Genomic DNA, 20,996 nt, shown 5'->3' with positions numbered 1-20,996 from the left:
CAGTCGTCCGCCGACCAGATGCTGGAGAAGCCGTACATCGGCCGCTTCGTCGGGAACGGCACGCCCTTGCTCGCGTAGTTGCGGAACACGCGGATCGGGATGCTGTCCACAAACCACCTGCATGCACGCAGAGATTCAATCCATGGAAGTCAGCCTCCGTCGATCCTGTATATAATCTGGCAGCAGAGGTACAAGGATGCATGCATGGGCTGCTTACACGATCATGGAGGGGTTCCAGAAGATGGTGTAGTTGTGGAAGTCGGCGGTGGGGTCGAACCAGGGGTAGAACTGCACCTCCTTGGCGCCCACGCCGTCGGCGAACACGTTGGTGTGGATGGTGTAGGGCTGGCCCGTCTCGTTGCCCAGGAACTCGAAGTCGATCTCGTCGTGGTCGTCGCCCACCGACGACGTCTGTCATAATCAGTTTCTCACCATCAATTATCAATTTTCTCGTGCATATATACGCATGCGTCTGATGAGAAATGTTGCATATGGCAAACAATGTGCTCACGTACGTAGTAGGTGGTGACGGTGCCGGCCGAGTTTCCCTTGACCAGCTTGATCAAGGTGGAGATGCTGCCGTAGATGAACGTCTTCTTGGTCCGGAGCATACTGCCTGATGACCACGAACTGAATTTAGTAAGCAAAAGAGCATTTTTGACACGCACAGATGCTGAGAGATACGAAGATGTGTGTTACCTGAGATGTTGCTGACGAGGGAGAGCGTGAGGTGCTCCCCTCCGTCCGTCATCGCGGCGTTCTGCGGCTCCCATGTGATGTCGCACAGGTCGGCGAAGTTCGCGCCGACGAGCCCGAGCCTCAGCACCGCCGCGAACGCCACGACGGCGAGGAGACCCCTCATCGACCTCCCCATCTCCTCCTCGCGTGTACGTGGATAGCCAACTGTTGCGTGCGGTCGACGACTTCGAGCTGGTAGAGAATTCAGAGGGCGCCGGTCTAGCTTTATACTATAAGATGATCGGAATTTTCATTTCCAGTTCGGAGAGGGGAGGTTCTGGCGCGCATGTAGGCACGTAGAAATGAATAATGATCTGCGCGGCCCCGACGGATTCTGCCAGCCTGCTCGACGTCTGAATGATTTGACTAATGGAATCTTCTGGTTGATGATCTACTAATAAGGAATGGTTCTTGGCAGGGGGTTTAGTAGTGCTCCGCATGACCAATGTTGTTTCCCTTCTTCGACGGGCCTGCACGCGGCGACTGCTGCTATAGTGCTCGCCATCACCTCCGGCATGCGTATGTGTCACCTGGTCAATGGAAACGGTGTTCGCCATTTGTCAAATGAGGACATTTTGAGCAAATATCTGCTTCAATGTTTCATCAGCTGCAGCTGAATTAATCCTGTGTTCGTTTCGGTGAAACTTATTTACAAGTTGCTAGCCTGTTAGCGACGCGCGAAGTTTCGTGGCGTCATGTTTTCACAATTGACTGTCCAGCATTAGATACAAGTCGGCAAGTTGTTGTGTGTCCAAATGCTCCGAAAACCAATCGGTTTGACTTTTAAATATGAAGTCTGAATTTTATCATAAAGTCCTACGAAATATCTTTTCAACAATTTCCTGAAGCATGGGCAAGAATTTTTAGAAGGGATGGTACATGGGGATTTACCCTGGTTCGGACCTTCATGATTCAGGTAATACACTACTTCTGCTTTTGCTTTGATTGATTATGGGAAAACGCGTCGCGTGACGGAGTTGCAATATGAGTGGATTTGTTGTTACCGAAACGATGACTAGATGTCGATAACCTCGAACTATCCCCTAACCTTGCTTTATAGGGGGAGGGGGCGCCTAGGGTCACATGTTTTCCAACCGACCTAGAGCCCCGAACGGATAAGAGATCCTCGACTTACGCCAAGATGAAGAACTTTCTGGAAGAAGGGTCGTATAGCTTATGGACCCTAAGGCCGGCCCATCATCTGGCCTGCCCACCGATGGGCCACCCCCGGTGCTATACACCATCAGGCGACATTCATAAACTTTGAATTTAGCACACCGAGCGTGAAGGCTCTTGGGGCTAGCAGATCACTCCCGCTTCACCATATCTGTGTTTGATACTAGTTCTTTCTCAAAATAAAATGGCCAGCGATTTCTCAAACTGGTTGTGTGCCCCATCAGCAACAAAAACATCCCCATGACAAACATAGGGTGAACATAGGTAGTGAAGAGAGGAAAGAGTTAGTTAGGATCAAGTGGGGCCCTAAGGACATGAATTTGTCATGCCAAGGCGCCACACGGTCCGCAACTATAGTGTAAAAGGCCTCCCATTATCAATGAGAGCTTTATGTCACATATGGGGAAACCCACATATGTGATTGGTGAGGGAGTCCTGGATTAGGGGGTCCCCGGGCGTCCGGGCTATGTGATATGGGCCGGACTAATGGGCCAAGAAGATACAAGATAGGAGGCCTTCCCCCGTGTCTGGATGGGACTCTTCTTTGCGTGGATGGCAAGCTTGGCGTTCGGATGTGAAGATTTCTTTCTCTGTAAACCGACTTTGTAAAACCCTCGGCCCCTCCGGTGTCTATATGAACCGGAGGGTTTAGTCCATAGAGGCGATCATAATGATATAGGCTAGACATCTAGGGTTTAGCCATTACGATCTCGAGGTAGATCAATTCTTGTAAGCCTTGTACTCATCAAAGTCAATCAAGCAGGAAGTAGGGTATTACCTCTATCAAGAGGGCCCGAACCTGGGTAAAACATCATGTCCCCTGCCTCCTGTTACCTTCAATCCTCACACGCACGGTTCGGGACCCCCTACCCGAGATCGGCCGGTTTCGACACCGACATTGGTGCTTTCATTGAGAGTTCTTCTGTGCTGTCGATAGAAGATTCGATGGCTCGTTCGATCATCCACAACGATGCCGTCTCGGGGGAGACTTTCCTCCCCGGCCAAATTTTCATATTCGACAGCTTCGCACTACGTGCCAACTTGACCGACCACCTTGAGCATATCGATAGCTACGCCCCTGGCCATCAGATCACTTTTGGAAATCCGAACTATGTCGCTGATATCCGAGGAGACTTGATCTTCGAAGGGTTCGCGGCCCCGACCGCCGCTCTGGCCTTGGATCCAGAGCAGACTGCCAGGTCCGAAGATGGGAGTTCAGAGCCCGCCGGACTCCCGACAATTATGGAACTTGCTACCGGAGATCTGGAGGGGACTGCGCCATCAACAAACCCAAAGTCGAACCAGGCTCTCCTTGTCGCTGAAGTGTCGGACTCTCCCTCGGACTCTAGATTCGAACTCTTGAGGTCCGCGTCAAACGGGCGTGGCCAGGAGGCTCTCATCCCGGCCAGCCCCGTGGACTCTCGCTTCCCTGTCCAAACCTCGCTCCTAAACGAGGCTCTGGACTTAATGCGATCCCTCGCCATTACAGAGGAATCATTTCCGAATTACACCTAGCCCGAATAATGGATTGAGTTTTCCCTTTGAAGGGCTGAGAGTGGGGAGCAGGGAATTTTATGTCCCACCACCCACCCACTTCATAGCCACTATCGAAGACTTAACCGACATGCCATACTACGCCTCCGAAGACATCGACAGCATGGATGACGATGCCGGAGACGAACAAGGCCAAGACCCTCCGTTTATCGAACGTTGGACGGCCACCTCCACATACGACGTGTACATGGTAGACACACCCAAAGAGGATGACGATGACGGCAAGAAGGATCCGGTTGAGGACAAGCCTGCTGAAGCACCTCCAAAGCGTCGACGTCAGCGGCGCCGCTCAAAATTGCGTCGCGAAAAAGACATCAATACCGGCACCGAAGACAATAACACTCCGGAGAATGCTGAAGACCCCAAAGCCCCTGTCGAGCCAACATCCGAACAGGATGATTGGGAGGATGGGCTGATACGTCTCCAACGTATATATAATTTTTGATTGTTCCATGCTATTATATTATCAACCTTGGATGTTTTATATGCATTTATATGCTATTTTATATGATTTTTAGGGACTAACCTATTAACCTAGAGCCCAGTGCCAGTTTCTGTTTTTCCTTGTTTTTGAGTTTTACAGAAAAGGAAAATCAAACGGAGTCCAATTGACCTAAAACTTTCACGGAACTTATTTTTGGACCAGAAGAAGGCCATGGAGTAAAAGAGTTGGGCCAGAAGAGTCCCGGGGGCGCTGCCACCCCCTGGGCGCGCCCCCTACCTCGTGGCCGCCTCGGGAGACCCCCCTGACTTGTTCCCGACTCCAACACCTCTTATATAACCCAAAACTTCCAGAAAGAAACCTAGATCGGGAGTTCCGCCGCCAGAAGCCTCTAGCCACCGAAAACCAATCTAGACCCATTCCGGCACCCTGCTGGAGGGGGGAATCCCTCTCCGGTGGCCATCTTCATCATCCCGGTGCTCTCCATGACGAGGATGGAGTAGTTCACCCTCGGGGCTGAGGGTATGTACCAGTAGCTATGTGTTTGATCTCTCTCTCTCTCGTGTTCTTGATTCGACACGATCTTGATGTATCGCGAGCTTTGCTATTATAGTTGGATCTTATGATGTTTCTCCCCCTCTACTCTCTTGTAATGGATTGACTTTTCCCTTTGAAGTTATCTTATCGGATTGAGTCTTTAAGGATTTGAGAACACTTGATGTATGTCTTGCATGTGCTTATTGAAGGAAATATGCCCTAGAGGCAATAATAGAGTTATTATTTATTTCCTTATTTCATGATAAATGTTTATTATTCATGCTATAATTGTATTAATAAGAAACATAATACATGTGTGAATACATAGACAAACACAGTGTCACTAGTATGCCTCTACTTGACTAGCTCGTTAATCAAAGATGGTTAAGTTTCCTAACCATAGACATGAGTTGTCATTTGATTAACAGGATCACATCATTAGGATAATGATGTGATTGACTTGACCCATTCCGTTAGATTAGCACTTGATCGTTTAGTATGTTGCTATTGCTTTCTTCATGACTTATACATGTTCCTATGACTATGAGATTATGCAACTCCCGTTTACCACTTTGTGTGCTACCAAACATCACAACGTAACTGGGTGATTATAAAGGTGCTCTACAGGTGTCTCCGAAGGTACTTGTTGAGTTGGCATAGATCAAGATTAGGGTTTGTCACTCCGATTGTCGGAGAGGTATCTCTGGGGCCCTCTCGGTAATGCACAACACTATAAGCCTTGCAAGCAATGCAACTAATGAGTTAGTTGCAGGATAGTGCATTACGAAACGAGAAAAGAGACTTGCCGGTAACGAGATTGAACTAGGTATTGGGATACAGACGATCGAATCTCGGGCAAGTAACATACCGGTGACAAAGAGAACAACGTATAGTGTTATGCGGTTTGACCGATAATGATCTTCGTAGAATATGTAGGAACCAATATGAGCATCCAGGTTCCGCTATTGGTTATTGATCGGATACATGTCTCGGTCATGTCTACATAGTTCTCGAACCCGTAGGGTCCGCACGCTTAAAGTTCTGTGACGATCGGTTTTATGAGTTTATATGTTTTGATGTACCGAAGGTAGTTCGAAGTCCCGGATATGATCACGGACATGACAAGGAGTCTCGAAATGGTCGAGACATGAAGATTGATATATATGAAACCTACATTTGGACATCGGAAGAGTTCCAGGAAAAATCGGGATTTTACCGGAGTATCGGAGGGGTTACCGGAACCCCCCGGGGGCTAATGGGCCTTGTTGGGCCATAAGGGAAAGAGAGAGGGGCTAGCCTAGGGCAGGCAGCGCGCCCCCTCCCCTCTGGTCCGAATTGGACTAGGAGAAGGGGGGGTGCCCCCCTTTCCTTCTCTTTCTCTCCCTTCCTTTCCCCCTCCTAGTAGGTGTAGGAAAGAGGGGAATCCTACTCCTACTAGGAGGAGGATTCCTCCTCCTGGCGCACCAACAAGGGCCGGCCGGCCTCCCCCTTGCTCCTTTATATATAGGGGCAGGGGGCACCTCTAGACACACACATTGATCACAAAGATCTCTCCCAGCCGTGTGCGGTGCCCCCTCCACCATAATCCACCTCGGTCATACCGTAGCCCTGCCACGGTAGCTTCATCAACATCGTCACCACACCGTCGTGCTGACGAAACTCTTCCCCGAGCTCTACTGGGTCGTGAGTTCGCGGGACGTCACCGAGCTGAACATGTGCTGAACACGGAGGTGCCGTACGTTCGGTACCGAGGATCGGTCGATCGTGAAGACGTATGACTACAACAACCGCGTTGTCATAACACTTCCGCTTAACGGTCTACGAGGGTACGTGGACGACACTCTCCCCTCTCGTTGCTATGCATCACCATGATCCTGCGTGTGCGTAGGAATTTTTTTGAAATTACCACGTTCCCCAACAGTGGTATCAGAGCCAGGTTTATGCGTAGATGTTATATGCACAAGTAGAACACAAGTGAGTAGTGGGCGATACAAGTCATACTGCTTACCAGCATGTCATACTTTGGTTCGGCGGTATTGTTGGATGAAGTGGCCCATACCGACATTACGCGTACGCTTACGCAAGACTGGTTCTACCGACGTGCTTTGCACACAGGTGGCTGGCGGGTGTCAGTTTCTCCAACTTTAGTTGAACCGAGTGTGGCTATGCCCGGTCCTTGTGAAGGTTAAAACATCACTAAGTTGACGAACTATCGTTGTGGTTTTGATGCGTAGGTAAGAACGGTTCTTGTTGTGGTATTGTCATGGCAGATGTCCTCGTGAAAGGACTTAGTCGTGGAGCCATCGCGATGGGTTAGCTTAAAGGGGTTAAAGCGGACAGGGGACGCAAGGGTTTATACTGGTTCGGCCCCTTACGGTGAAGGTAAAAGCCTACGTCCAGTTGTGATGGAATTTGCTTGGGTTTCGATAACCAGGGAGTGAATCCGCTTTGCCTGGTCCTCGAGTTCTTGTTCGTCGTCCCTAAACCGCCGCCGGGTCATCCCTTTATATACATAGGTCGACGCCCGTCGGTTTACAAAATCCCGAGGCTGGCTCATAAACGTGTTCGGCTCAGTCTCTACTCTTTCTATCTTACAACACAAGTTACATATCAATGTCGGTTTATGTCTACAGGACTTAACCCGCTTTTGGGCCTTGGGCCTTCATAAAGCGCCACCATCTTTGTCTCAATGGACTTCAAATAAAATACTCATTATGGGGATAACCCGGCCTCTCCTGGCCGGTTTATGTCCAGTAGTAATATCCCCAACATTAGGCCCTAGATTGATTTGAACTGGTTCAGGTCAATCTTCAATACTTAGGAAAATTTCTTCTTCAGCATCCTCACGTAAATCTTATAAACCGTCATGACATCATCTTCCAAGATCATGATAAACCGCCATGACGTCACCTATTATTAAAGATTACCTAAATCTTGCCTTCATTAATGAGCCTCAGACAATCGAGATGACAAAGCTGTCACATATCCCATTTTGGGCTCCTCAATTCTCGCACCTGTCACTTATCCATCTCACCTTATAAATAAAGCCGAAGGGTCCTTTTAATTTTCCCCCTTCGTGCCCCTTCTCATCATCTTCTTCCTTGCGTCGCGCGAATGTTGGAGCTCTGCCGCCGCCGTCGACCTTCGCTTCCGCCCCAGCGACGGCCGCTGCATCAACCTGACCACACCAGAGAAACGCGACGCTCCTCTGCTGTTCCATTAGCATCCGTAATTTCCTCCTCTCCTCGCTCTAGATCCACCATTAGGGTTTCAGTGTTCATCGGAGTCTATCGAAGCTCCGGCGCCGCTCTTCCCTGTTCTTCTTAGTAGCATAAACGGCTAGTTTGGATCTATTATTTCTATTGCGACCGTAGCCATAATCCCCCCTTTTCCTCATTAGAGCATTCTCTTTATATAGAAAAACTCATCTGAATCCGACGAACTGTTTAAGCACCTGAAGTTTAGGCCTGAATATATTCAAGTTTTCTGTCACACCGCAGATCTGAAATTATCATATCAATCTGTGAAACTTATTTTTCCTCATTTAGGTACTTTAGATCTGTACCTTTTATACCAATATAGGCGGTTTAGCTTTTTGAAAAATGATAATCTGGCAAGTACCCTTAGTCCCCTCTTAAACCGTCGATTCATTTATCTTTTCACCTCCTCCATTGTCAGACTCCGGTTTAACAATATGCATATACCTCTGCTTCTGCTTATTGCCTTATACTTGTCTTTCATAGATCTTAAACTGACATTCATCTTTTACCAGCTTTCCATTACAATGGCCAAGCAATTTTATGCTTGTAACTGGGTCCCTTCCCGGGTTACTGAAGAGCAATTAGACGGATGCGTCAGAACTAGCGCTTTACCAAAACAAAGTGAGATCCACTGGCGCATTCCTGGTCCAGAAAATCCTCCTACCCCAAAGGACGGCGAGGTAGTGATATTTGTTGATCACATGATCCGTGGTTTTAAACCGCCCGGATCCAAGTTTTTCCGCGATGTGCTTGCCAGTTTTCAGATCCACCCTCAAAATATTGGACCCAACTCCGTGTCCAATATTTGCAACTTCCAAGTGTTCTGTGAAGCCTATCTGCAAGAAGAGCCAACTGTCGAGTTGTTCCGGGATGTTTTCTATTTAGACCGTCATACCGAATTTGTAGACGGCCCCAACACTGAACTTGGCGGTGTCTCCATACAGAAAAGGAAGGATGTTAGCTTCCCTCATGCCAAGCTTCACAGTGATCCTAAGGATTGGAACCAGACTTGGTTCTATTGTAAGGATACCTCTCCTGAAGGTGAGAACCCTCTACCGGGTTATCGTGCTCACTGTCTTACCAACACACACCCTCTTCTGCAACGACTGACTGCCAAGGAACAGGCTTCATACGCACCACAACTCGCCAAGCTCAGAGCTTTCATGGCCAATGGTTTGACAGGGGTGGACTTTATTCGTTGCTGGATATCTTGGAGTATCTTGCCGTTAAGCCGCCGCCCCGGTTTAATGTGTGAGTACACATGGGACTTCAAATATCCTCAACGACATATTGATATTCAGCTAACAGAGGCTAAAGTCACTGAATTTGTTAAGAAGATGTTGGATGAACCAGTGACTGTCTGTAGCAAAACAGGGCTTAGCCCCTTCTGCGTTTCCAATAAACCGCCAGCTATAAGACTTGCCTCCCTCCTGTTTGTACTTACTATTCTTAACTGTGCAATCTTTTATATCCTCTGCCCATCTTTTTAACAGGGCGACGACCCATTCTGGAAGAAGAAACCGCGGGATAAACTGGCTAAGACTCCTCGACCTAAGACGAAGGCTGTCAAGAAACCTGCCAAGAGAAAGGTAGCTGAACCCATCGGTTTAGACCTTGATGACGACCTTGATGATCCGAACGTAGAGGTAGAACTTGACTCTCTTTGTTCATTTTTCATACACCTCATTGACAATGATTATTATCAGGATGACGCTGAGGGCAGCCAAGCTGACGATGCAGAGGTAATTATCCTTTCCTCCGGTTCAGACCCTCTGCCAACACAAAAAATCCGACAAGCAGTACGGAAAGTAAGATTTTCTCACCCCGTAGCTCACTTGGACCCAAACTTTCTTTTGAAGAAGCGGCAACATGAAGCTCGCCGCACAACCCGACACAGTGGCCAAGTAGTCACTTCGGCCTGTTTATTGAACACGCCAGTTCGGAAGCGTCGATCTGAGGTCTCAAACACTTCCGATACTTCTTATCCCAAGGCGGGTTATTTCCGAGAGCCTCTTAATCCATCCAATTCAAATTATCAGGGAACGCCTCTGTCATCATCCGGCGAGTCAACGGCCACACAGCTTCCGCCCCTTAAGACTGCCCCTGGGTAAACACCTTAAACTTACTCTTTTTGACGCTTTATATTTACATGGTATACTGACCTTTATACCTTTCTCTTTCAGAGCCAAGGCCAGACCCAACAAGAAAGGTCGTGTAGATAAACCGTATGACGACCATGCGGTTGTTGAACCGGAAAGAACTCCAGAGCCGGAGGGAGCAAATGCTGACGCCGTGCTTGATGATCTGCCACCCCCAAATCAGGATTTTACTGAACAAGTAGAAGTTGATACAACAGGTCAGGCTGATAAACCGGCAAGCCCGGTCCCAACTGAGGATAAACCGTCAAGCCCAGCTAAGGCTGCTGATGAATCGTCAACTCCGATAAAGGCTGCTGGTGAACGGGAAGATGATGTTATAATCACTAGTGTTGGCCACACCACCCCTTGCAATCCTGTTGCATTATCAAAGCATAGTGCCAAGGAGGAAATTTCTGCTATGGGCAAAGGCAAATGGAGCACAGACTTGTCAAGCTACACCTACCTCAACACCCAAGAACTTCACTCTGGTTTTTTAAACCATCTGCACACAAATCGTGACTACGAAGCCGGTTTAGTGAATCTGCACACAAACTTTTTCTTTCTTATATCCAATTTCCAGTACCAACTCCAGTAGCCCCCAAGGGCCGATTTATGATGCCTATCCAAAATGGGACTTGCAATATCGCAATTCTACATGCTTATCTTCCAAGGGCCGGTTTATCTTTTTAGGATGAACTGGTACTTTTAACTTTGTAATTTTGAAACTTTCATTAGTGTAATCCCCAAGGGCCGGTTTATCTTTCTAAGATGAACCGGGACTTTAATCAATGTTACTTTGAGCAACCGTACATTAGCCCCCAAGTGTCAAGAATAATACTTGTATTGTGCTTGGGACTTAAAAAAAATCTGATAATCAAGCAAATATGCATTAGCCCCCAAGTGCCAAGTGTATAACTTGTTATGTTCTTGGGACTTCCAAATTTTACTGCCACTTCATAATATGTCTTTCTCTTATAGGCTGAGCTGAGCAAAAAGGAAGCCCAAATTGCTGACTTTCAAGAAAATATCCAAACCCAGCAAGCAGAGACCTCCAAGGCCAAAGAAGAATTGATCAGTGCCTTAGCAGCCATGGAGAAGCTGAAGGAAACTTTGAAGAAGGAATAGGCAGACAGGGGCATAGAAAAATCCACTGTACAAAAGATAGTCGAAGACGCAGAGGCAGCCCTTAAACCGGTGGTCGAAGAGCTGGCCGGTTTAAAGCGGCAGATCAATGCCATGACCTCTGCTGTTTTTGGTAAGTGTCTCTCCTGAAGCTTTTCAATATACATTATCTCATCTGTTGTCGGTTTACTGATGCTTGCGATGAAATAGGAACCCACATTACCCACCTGGGCTCGGACATGCGGATGAAGCTGAAAGCTGCCTATACACTGATAGAGCAGTTATATTCTGAAGCTCAACGGGCCATCTGCACTGCTGCGCATAACAAACCGCCTCCAACCTTGATAAAGGATACCATTGAGAAACTTTCAATGCTGCCTGCCCGTCTGGACGAGTTAAAGAGATCAGGTGCAAGGGCAGGTGCGCTGACTGCACTAATGTGAGTGAAGGCATGGATACCGGATCTTGACTCGTCGGATATTGGCAGAGGTTATCCTAGCATAAAAGAGGACGGCTCCGAGTTTAACAATGATGATCTTCGGAGGCTGACGAAAGAAATGCGCCCTATAGCGAGCAAATTGGCCGCAGAAATAGATCTCTCTCACTATCAACCGGTTTATGATGCTGATCACAAAAGACTTCCTGCGCCAACACATGATGTAGAAGATCTTATGCCGCCAATCCGTAAGCATACCTATGCCCCTGATGTTGACCCCTCAAAGCTTATAAGTGATGAGGTTGTGTTCCAAGCCTTGATTGGAATCGATCGGGCAACCATTGACTTCCAGCCACTAGGTAGAGAGGAGGAAGATGCACCAGCGCAGGGTGATCCACAGCCTTCAACTCAGCCCGGTGATGAGTCATGATCCGGTGGCCGGTTTATCCTTCTGCGTACTGCCACACTATATCGAAAACAATTATTCTTTCGGGTTGTTAAAGCGCCTTCTAATAGGCTAGTTGAAAACACTTGGTCTGATATGCCATCGTGCATACTTATTTTGCCGGATACTGTGAATCCACCATGCTCTAAGAGATAATCCATAGCGGTGTTATTTAAATTGTTCCTGCATACAAGAAATTTGAAAGTGTCCTGGCGGTTTACCGCTGGACGGGTCATGATGCCCAAACATATGGCCTATGGATTGATAACCCAGGCTGTACTTTGAAAGAATAAGCAAAGATAAAAAGGGCGATACCTGTGATATCGTATCATACTGTTGGTTGACCAACTTTTGTATATTTAGGGTGGTAACCCCAATCTTGAGTATTGATAACTCCTTCCATGTTGTGCCGGTCTATGATAAAACTGTACCGGGTTATAATAAACACCGGTGTATCCACATATAATACTGGTGACTTGTAGTCAAAACCAGATCGGGTTAATAAGCGCCGGATTATGCTTAATCATGTAGTGGCAACTTTATAGTTAAAAGCTTAGCCGGGTTAATGAACGCCGATTTATCAAAACCATTATAAATCTCATCAAAGGAGAAAAAACTTGGCAAATAAAAGCATATGAAAACTTGTAGTCGAGGCTTTTCACGGGCTGCCAGGCCCCAAATTCGAGGCTTTTCATGGGCTGCCAGGCCGCTAAGTTAAACCATTTTACAAAGCCTTTTAAGATGGACCTCAATCTTTAACCAATCGTCGTTTTAACTTTGACAAGTTCAGGGTCTATGAGATTGACTTGTCAAAAGTTCGGCGGGTCATACCAGGTTTACCTGGACGGAGTGGCTTACTTAAAAAGGCAGGCTAACCCTGGGTTTTAGGTGTATACACCAGGCTTCCAAGCCGTGGCTTGATAGCCTATTACAAGTGTAGATTCTTTGCTCATTGCGAAGCAAAGAATCCCCAAGCAATATTTTGAGCTGTGCTCGGTGGTTCCTATGTTTGAGTTATTCTTTTCTAACACTCTCTTTGGCCCCAGAGTAATTTTCTTTTTGGCTTTGAGCCGATCAAGAGGTGTAGCTATGATTCGAAAAATGACCAAGCCCCCAAGTGATTTTTCTGGTGGCCTTGTGTCGATCAAGAGGTGTAGCAATGGTTCGGGCACGACCAAGCCCCCAGGTGATTTTTATATAAGGCTGTATAAGCTGAATCAAGGGGTAAACCGGACTCCGCTTCATGAACAGAAAGCCCCCATGTCACCACACATGATTTAAGAAAACAACAGATACCCCGCTTTAGCTGAGGCTTCGGTTTATTATATTGATCATAATATATACATTGTCATAACTATGTACATAAGAAGAGCCTGTGGCTCAAGTATAGTAAGGCCAAAGATGAGCTATATTCCACGGCCGTTGGGTCTGCTCTTCCGATTTACGTGAATCTTTATGCTCTCGAACATCGACGAGGTAGTATGAGCTGTTGTGCAGATTTTTGCTGACCACAAAAGGTCCTTCCCAAGGTGGGGACAACTTGTGCATATCAGTCATGACGGATGTCACTAGGGAGAACCGCCTCCACTCCGTAAACCATGAAGAAGGGTGTGTAACCGATAGATCTGTTCGGTGTGGTGTTGATGCTCCATAACACGGAAGGTAACTCCTCCACCCAATAGCCCAGCGTCCGCTTTAAAGGAACCATAAGCCGGGGCTTGATGCCTCTCAAAATCTCTTGATTGGCTCTCTCTTCTTGACCATTAGATTGGGGGTGAGCCACTGATGATACGTCAAGTCGGATGTGCTCACGTTGACAAAATTCTTCCATAGCACCCTTGGACAGATTAGTACCACTATCAGTTATAATGCTGTGTGGAAAACCAAAACGGAAGATCACCTTTTTGATGAATTGAACCGCCGTGGCCGCATCACACTTACTGTCTGGCTCTGCCTCCACCCACTTGGTAAACTTATCAACCGCCACCAGCAGGTGGGTCTTCTTGTCCTCGGACCTCTTAAAGGGTCCAACCATATCCAGCCCCCAAGTTGCAAATGGCCAAGTAATTGGAATCATCCTTAATTCTTGAGCCGGAACATGAGCGTGGCATGCAAACTTCTGACAACCGTCACACCTCTTTACCAAATCCTCAACATCAGCATGAGTCGTCAACCAATAGAAGCCGTGACGAAAGGCCTTAGCCACCAAGGATTTTGAACCAGCGTGGTGACCACAATCTCCTTCGTGGATCTCACGCAAAATCTCACAACCTTCTTGAGGAGACACACAACGCTGAAACATCCCTGTTACACTGCAATGATGCAACTCCCCTTTGATAATGGTCATTGACTTGGATCGCCGAATTATCTGCCGGGCCAAAGTTTCATCGTCTGGTAACTCGCCCTGGTTCATGTATGCTAGGTATGGGACCGTCCAATCCGGAATACCGTGAAGAGCCGCCACCAATTGAGCCTCCGGGTCAGGCACAGCCAAATCCTCCTCTATAGGTATCTTGACTGGCGGATTATGCAGCACATCCAGAAAGACATTGGCTGGCACCGGTTTACGTTGAGAGCCTAAGTGACTTAAAGCATCTGCCGCTTCATTCTTTCGCCGGTCTATATGGTCAACCTGATAACCCTTGAAATGACCAGCCACTGTGTCCACCTCTCGTCTATATGCCGCCATGAGCGGATCCTTGGAATCCCAAGTGCCAGACACCTGTTGAGCTACCAGGTCCGAGTCACCAAACCACTTAACCCGGCTTAAATTCATCTCCTTAGCCATCCGAAGACCATGGAGAAAGGCCTCATATTCAGCTGCATTGTTAGTGCAAGGGAACCTTAAACGGAGAACATAAAAAAACTTATCACCTCGTGGGGAAGTTAATATGACTCCAGCCCCCGAGCCTTCCAATTGTCTGGACCCATCAAAATGAATAGTCCAATAAGTGTTATCTGGATTTTCCTCTGGTGCCTGCAACTCTGTCCAATCATTGATGAAGTCCACAAATGCTTAGGATTTGATTGCTGTGTGAGGCGTATATTTTAACCCGTGAGGTCCAAGCTCAATAGCCCATTTGGCAATTCGGCCGGTTGCTTCTCTATTTTGGATGATATCCCCTAAGGGGGCGGAACTGACCACAGTGATAGGATGACCCTGAAAATAGTGCTTGAGCTTCTGGCTGGCCATGAAAACTCCATACACCAGCTTCTGCCAATGTGGGTATCTCTGCTTAGACTCAATAAGCACCTCACTGATATAATAAACCGACCATTGAACCGGATACTCCTTTCCAGCCTCCTTGCGCTCCACAACAATAGCCACGCTGGCAGCCTGGGCATTAGCAGCCACATATAACAACAATGACTCTTTATCAATAGGAGCAGCAAGGACTGGCGGCTCGGCTAACTGCCTCTTCAAGTCTTCAAATGCTTCAGTGGCAGCCTCATTCCAGACGAAGTCATCCGTCTTCTTCAACATCTGATATAAAGGGATGGACTTCTCCCCAAGGGGACTTATAAACCATCTCAAAGCTGCAATCCAGCCTGCTAGTTGTTGAACATCATTGGTACACTTCGGTTTAGCCAAAGAGGTTATGGATTTGATTTTCTTCGGATTAGCTTCAATGCCCTTGTTAGACACCAGAAAACCCAAGAGCTTTCCTACCGGTACACCAAAGACACACTTGGCCGGATTAAGCATCATTTTATAAACCCGGAGATTATCAAAAGTCTCCTTCAAATCATCTATCAATGTCTCCTCCTTTCTGGACTTCACCACAATATCATCCACATAAGCATGAACATTACGCCCAATCTGATTGTGAAGACAATTCTGTACACATCGCTGATAAGTCGCTTGGGCACTCTTGAGCCGAAAAGGCATTGATACATAGCAGAAGGCTCCAAAAGGAGTTATAAAAGTTATTTTCTCCTGGTCCTTAACCGCCATTTTGATCTGATGATAACCAGAATAAGCATCCAGAAAACACAAACGGTCACAACCCGCCCTAGCATCAATGATTTGATCAATACGAGGGAGAGCAAAGGGATCAGCTGGACATGCCTTGTTTAGATTTGTGTAGTCCACACACATACGCCAAGTGCCGTTCTTCTTAAGCACCAGCACCGGATTAGCTAGCCATTCAGGGTGAAAACCTTCCACAATAAACCCTGCGGCCAAGAGCCGGGCTACCTCCTCACCAATAGCCTTACGTCTTTCTTCTTTGAACCGACGGAGAAATTGCCTAATTGGTTTAAACATGGGATCAATATTGAGAGTGTGCTCAGCGAGTTCCCTCGGTACACCTGGCATGTTAGAGGGTTTCCATGCAAAGATGTCCCGGTTCTCACGGATGAACTCGATGAGCGCGCTTTCCTATTTTGGATCCAAGTTAGAGCTGATACTAAACTATTGAGATGAATCGCCAGGAACAAAATCAACCAGTTTAGTCTCATCAACCGATTTAAACTTTAAGGCCGGATCATGCTCTGTAGTTGGTTTCTTCAACGACGTCATATCTGCCAGATCAACATTGTCCTTGTAGAACTTCAACTCTTCTGTTGCACAAACTGACTCAGCATAAGCCGCATCACCTTCTTCGCATTCCAAAGCGATCTTACGGCTTCCATGTACCGTGATGGTTCCCTTGTGACCCGGCATCTTGAGTTGCAGGTAAACATAACAAGGCCTTTCCATGAACTTGGCATAAGTCGGCCGTCCAAACAAGGCATGATACGGGCTCTTGATCTTTACTACCTCAAAGGTCAATGTTTCTGATCTTGAGTCATGCTCATCTCCAAAAGCCACCTCTAGGGCTATCTTACCAACGGGATACGCTGATTTTCCAGGCACCACACCATGAAAAACAGTGTTTGATGGTTTAAGATTCTTATCTGTTAACCCCATGCGACAGAAGGTTTCATAATAAAGGATGTTGATACTACTTCCTCCATCCATGAGTACCTTGGTGAACTTGTATCCTCCAACCTGAGGTGCCACTACTAATGCCAGATGACCAGGGTTATCCACCCGAGGCGGATGATCTTCTCTACTCCACACAATGGGCTGTTCAGACCAACGCAAGTAATGGGGCACCGCCGATTCGACGGAGTTCACTGCCCTTTTATGAAGCTTCTGGTCGCGCTTGCACAAACTGGTGGTGAAAACATGGTACTGCCCACTATTCAATTGCTTTGGGTTGCTCTGGTAACCCGACTGCTGCTGTTGCTGCTGACCCCCCTGATGATTGTAACCACCTTGGTTGCCCTGACTGCCTTGATTGCCATGTCCGCTCTGATTACCGTGGAAACCTGAACCGGAACTTCCTCCACCATAACCCGGCCCATGAGATCAGGGGCCTGAACCACCGCCCGGTCCATGATCATACTGAAAAAAATCTAAAATTTTGAATTCCTGCATAATATAACAATCCTTCCAGAGGTGCGTTGCCGGCTTATCCCGCGATCCATGCTTCAGGCAAGGCTGGTTCAACAGGTGAGACAGGCGCTCCGGATTAGGACCTGGTCCTCCACCACGCGGGGGCGGTTTACCCTTACGACGCTGGCCTTTGTCCTGCGCGTTGGTATTAGCCACAAAATCTAAAACCGCTATCCGCTTTACGCTTACCGCTGTGACCCGTCGGGTTATGTTGCTGCCCTTTGGTGCTGCCACTCTTCTTTCCCTTCCCTGTCTTGTCATCATCAGACTCGGGGTCCTTGGTACTATCAGAGTCGGGATACTTCACCAGAACCGCCATAAGTGTTCCCATGTCATTGCAATGGCGTTTGAGCCATCCCAACTTCAGCTTCAGAGGTGCAAACCGGCAATTGCCTTCCAATGTTAAAACTGCTGTATCAGCGTTGATGCGGTCTGATGAATGCAAAATCTGCGAAACCCGGCGCACCCAGTGGGTTGTTGATTCTCCTTCCTCCTGGACATAGGCAGCTAAATCAACAATTGACATGGGCTGCTTGCACGTATCCTTGAAATTCTGGATAAACCGGGCCCTTAACTCGGCCCACGACCCAATGGAGTTGGCCGGCAGGTTTTTCAACCATGTGCGAGCTGTTCCCTCCAACATCATGGTAAAGTATTTAGCACACGCCGCATCATCCACAGCCAACATCTCCATTGCCATCTCATAGCTTTCCACCCATGACTCGGGGGATAAATCGGTAGTGTAATTCGGCACCTTACGCGGGCCTTTGAAATCCTTGGGTAGCCATACATTGCGCAGCGCTGGGACGAGACATGGTACCCCCAAAGAACTAGAGGTAACCCCTTGTTCCACTGACGTTGTTGTACGAACCGAAGTAAGTTGGCGGGCATCATGCTGCGCCGCTAACTCGTCCTCTCGACTTGCCCTAGCACGATCCACTACATCATGAGCATCGCCACCGCCACCCGCTGGGTTATGGCCACAGGGCGGATTACGATTTCGCGCACTGCTTGATACGGCCGGTTCATCGACATGCCTGCTGTAGCTCTGGCTCGGGCGGGGAGTAGAATGAATCCTTTCGCGGCTATATGAATAAGCCTGCTGCTGAGTCAAGGCTGTCTGAAGGAGCTCCCTAGCCCGTCGTGTTTCAACTGCTTCCGGGGACTCGCCATCGATCATGAGAGCTGCCAACCATGAAGCAACGGCAATGATGTTATCCAATGGGTTAGAGTAATGACCTGGAGGTGTTGAGACGTGTTGTGATGGGACATCGTTCTGACGAGGCTGAGGGGGTGGATCCAGTGCGCACAGCTGAACCGGTGCCCCTGTTCCAGGTGCCTCCACCCGGTTTACAACTGGCTGGTTGCTGGTGCCCGCTCCTGGTGTGTTAAAGAGGTTTCTTCCCTCATAAACCGGCGGCAGGTGAGATCGGTACCTTCTCCTTATGACATCATCTAACGCACTCTGGTCCAGCATAAGCCGATAGGCCTGTGCCTCTAACCCGGCCCGCTCAGCGGCCATCCTGGTGTTCTCTGCTGCCAGATCTGCCTTAGCTTAAGCTATCTCATCTTTCACATTTGCAATCTCTGCGTTATGCTGATCCCGGTTTGCCGCGTCAACCTCTGCTGCTAGCAATGTCGCCAAAGTGTCGAACAAATCGGACAAAACTTGAGCCAGTGGTGGTGCAGAGCCCCCTGCTCCGGCTGGTGTCACCGCTGCTGAATCAGAAATCACCGCTGCGGCGGTAGAAGAGTGCTGCACCGATTGTGTATCGGCCATGAAGATCGCAACTCGGCTTGGCGGTTCAAGGAGGTCCGTAATACTGTCGCCATCGGAGCCACTACTAATCCGGCCATCATGCAGCTAGTAAAGCGACTCGGTCTCTCCGGTTGAAGACTCGTCATCAGAGTAGACAACGGTTTCGCCACCAGATACTGACCTATCCTCAGATTCCGCTCCGTGGATGACTCCCATGAAGGCACGCTTCACGGCAGGCTGAACGCAGGCGGGTCTTGCGCGCTGAGCCGTCTCGATGATGTCGGTGCAGATGTCCGGCTTAGGGCCCGGTTCACTGATCTTGCCAATGAAGACGTGTATTCCGCCAAAGGGGACCCGGTACCCGTACTCGATAGAGCCGGCCTCGGGGCCCCAGCCTGCGTCGTCGATGTAGAGCTTGCCGTGACGACTCTTGGTCATCCGGCCCATGGCGTATCCCTTGAGTCCTTCGAAGCTGCCCTTCAAGAACTCGAAACCATCGTGCAATAGCCCCACGGTGGGCGCCAACTGTCATGGAATTGTCACGACAGATGTCCTCGTGAAAAGACATAGTCGTGGAGCCATCGCGACGGGTTAGCTTAAAGGGGTTAAAGCGGACAAGGGACGCAAGGGTTTATACTGGTTCGGCCCCTTACAGTGAAGGTAAAAGCCTACGTCCAGTTGTGATGGAATTTGCTTGGGTTTCGATAACCAGGGAGCGAATCCTCTTTGCCTGGTTCTCAAGTTCTTGTTCATCGTCCCTAAACTGCCGCCGGGTCGTCCCTTTATATACATAGGTCGACGCCCGTCGGTTTACAAAATCCCGAGGCCGGCTCATAAACGTGTTCGGCTCGGTCTCTACTTTTTCTATCTTACAACACAAGTTACATATCAATGTCAGTTTATGTCTACAGGCCTTAACCCGCTTTTGGGCCTTGGGCCTTCATAAAGCGCCACCATCTTTGTCTTCATGGACTTCAAATAAAATACTCATTATGGGGATAACCCGGCCTCTCTTGTCCAGTTTTTGTCCAGTAGTAATATCCCCAAGAGTTCTTTCTCGGCCCGTAGCAGCCACATAAAACTTGCAACAACAAAGTAGAGGACGTCTAAATTGTTTTTGCAGGGCATGTTGTGATGTGATATGGTCAAGACGTGATGAAATATAAATTGTTGTATGAGATGATCATGTTTTGTTAAAGTTATCGGCTACTGGCAGGAGCCTTATGGTTGTCTCTTTATTTGCATAAGATGCAAGTGCTATGTAATTGCTTTACTTTATCGCTATGCGATAGCAATAGTTGCAAAAGCAATAGCTGGTGAGACGACCATGTAACGACACGTTGATAAAAGATCAAGATGATGGAGATCATAGTGTCATGCCGATAACAATGGAGATCACGACAGTACTTTGGAGATGGAGATCAAAAGCACAAGATGATGAGGGCCATATCATGTCACATATTATGATTGCATGTGATGTTTATCTTTTATACATCTTATTTTTCTTAGTTCGGCGGTAGCTTTATAAGATGATCCTGATACGTCTCCAACGTATCTATAATTTTTGATTGTTCCATGATATTATATTATCTGTTTTGGATGTTTATGGGCTTTATTAAACACTTTTATATTATTTTTGGGACTAACCTATTAACTCAGAGCCCAATGCCAGTTTCTGTTTTTTCCTTGTTTTAGAGTATCGCAGAAAAGGAAAATCAAACGGAGTCCAATTGACCTGAAACTTCACAGAACTTATTTTTGGAAGGAAAGCAACCCGGGAGACTTGGAGTCCACGTCAAGAAAGCAACGAGGAATCCACGAGGCAGGGGGCGCGCCCTCCACCCTCATGGGCCCCTCTTGGCTCCCCTGACGTATCTCTTCCGCATATATATCTCCATATACCCTAAAACGACCGGGGAGCAGAATAGATCGGGAGTTCCGCCACC

General features: G+C 47.9%; 1 protein-coding gene across 1 annotated transcript; it reads right to left on the bottom strand.

The window, feature by feature from the left end:
• Nucleotides 1–2: 2 nt before the first annotated feature.
• LOC125518996 (xyloglucan endotransglucosylase/hydrolase protein 15-like) lies at nucleotides 3–947 on the bottom strand (the record flags this gene model as incomplete). Its single annotated transcript, XM_048683879.1, has 4 exons — nucleotides 700–947; nucleotides 516–616; nucleotides 218–411; nucleotides 3–117 (listed from the first exon to the last, which is right to left on the bottom strand). Coding segments are annotated over exons 1-4 (585 nt in total), but the record flags the coding sequence as incomplete, so codon positions are not given.
• Nucleotides 948–20,996: the final 20,049 nt, after the last annotated feature.

Source organism: Triticum urartu, chromosome 7, assembly GCF_003073215.2.
Source record: "Triticum urartu cultivar G1812 chromosome 7, Tu2.1, whole genome shotgun sequence".
In the NCBI taxonomy this organism is placed as follows: domain Eukaryota; kingdom Viridiplantae; phylum Streptophyta; class Magnoliopsida; order Poales; family Poaceae; genus Triticum; species Triticum urartu.
This window is presented reverse-complemented; position numbering and strand designations above follow the sequence as displayed.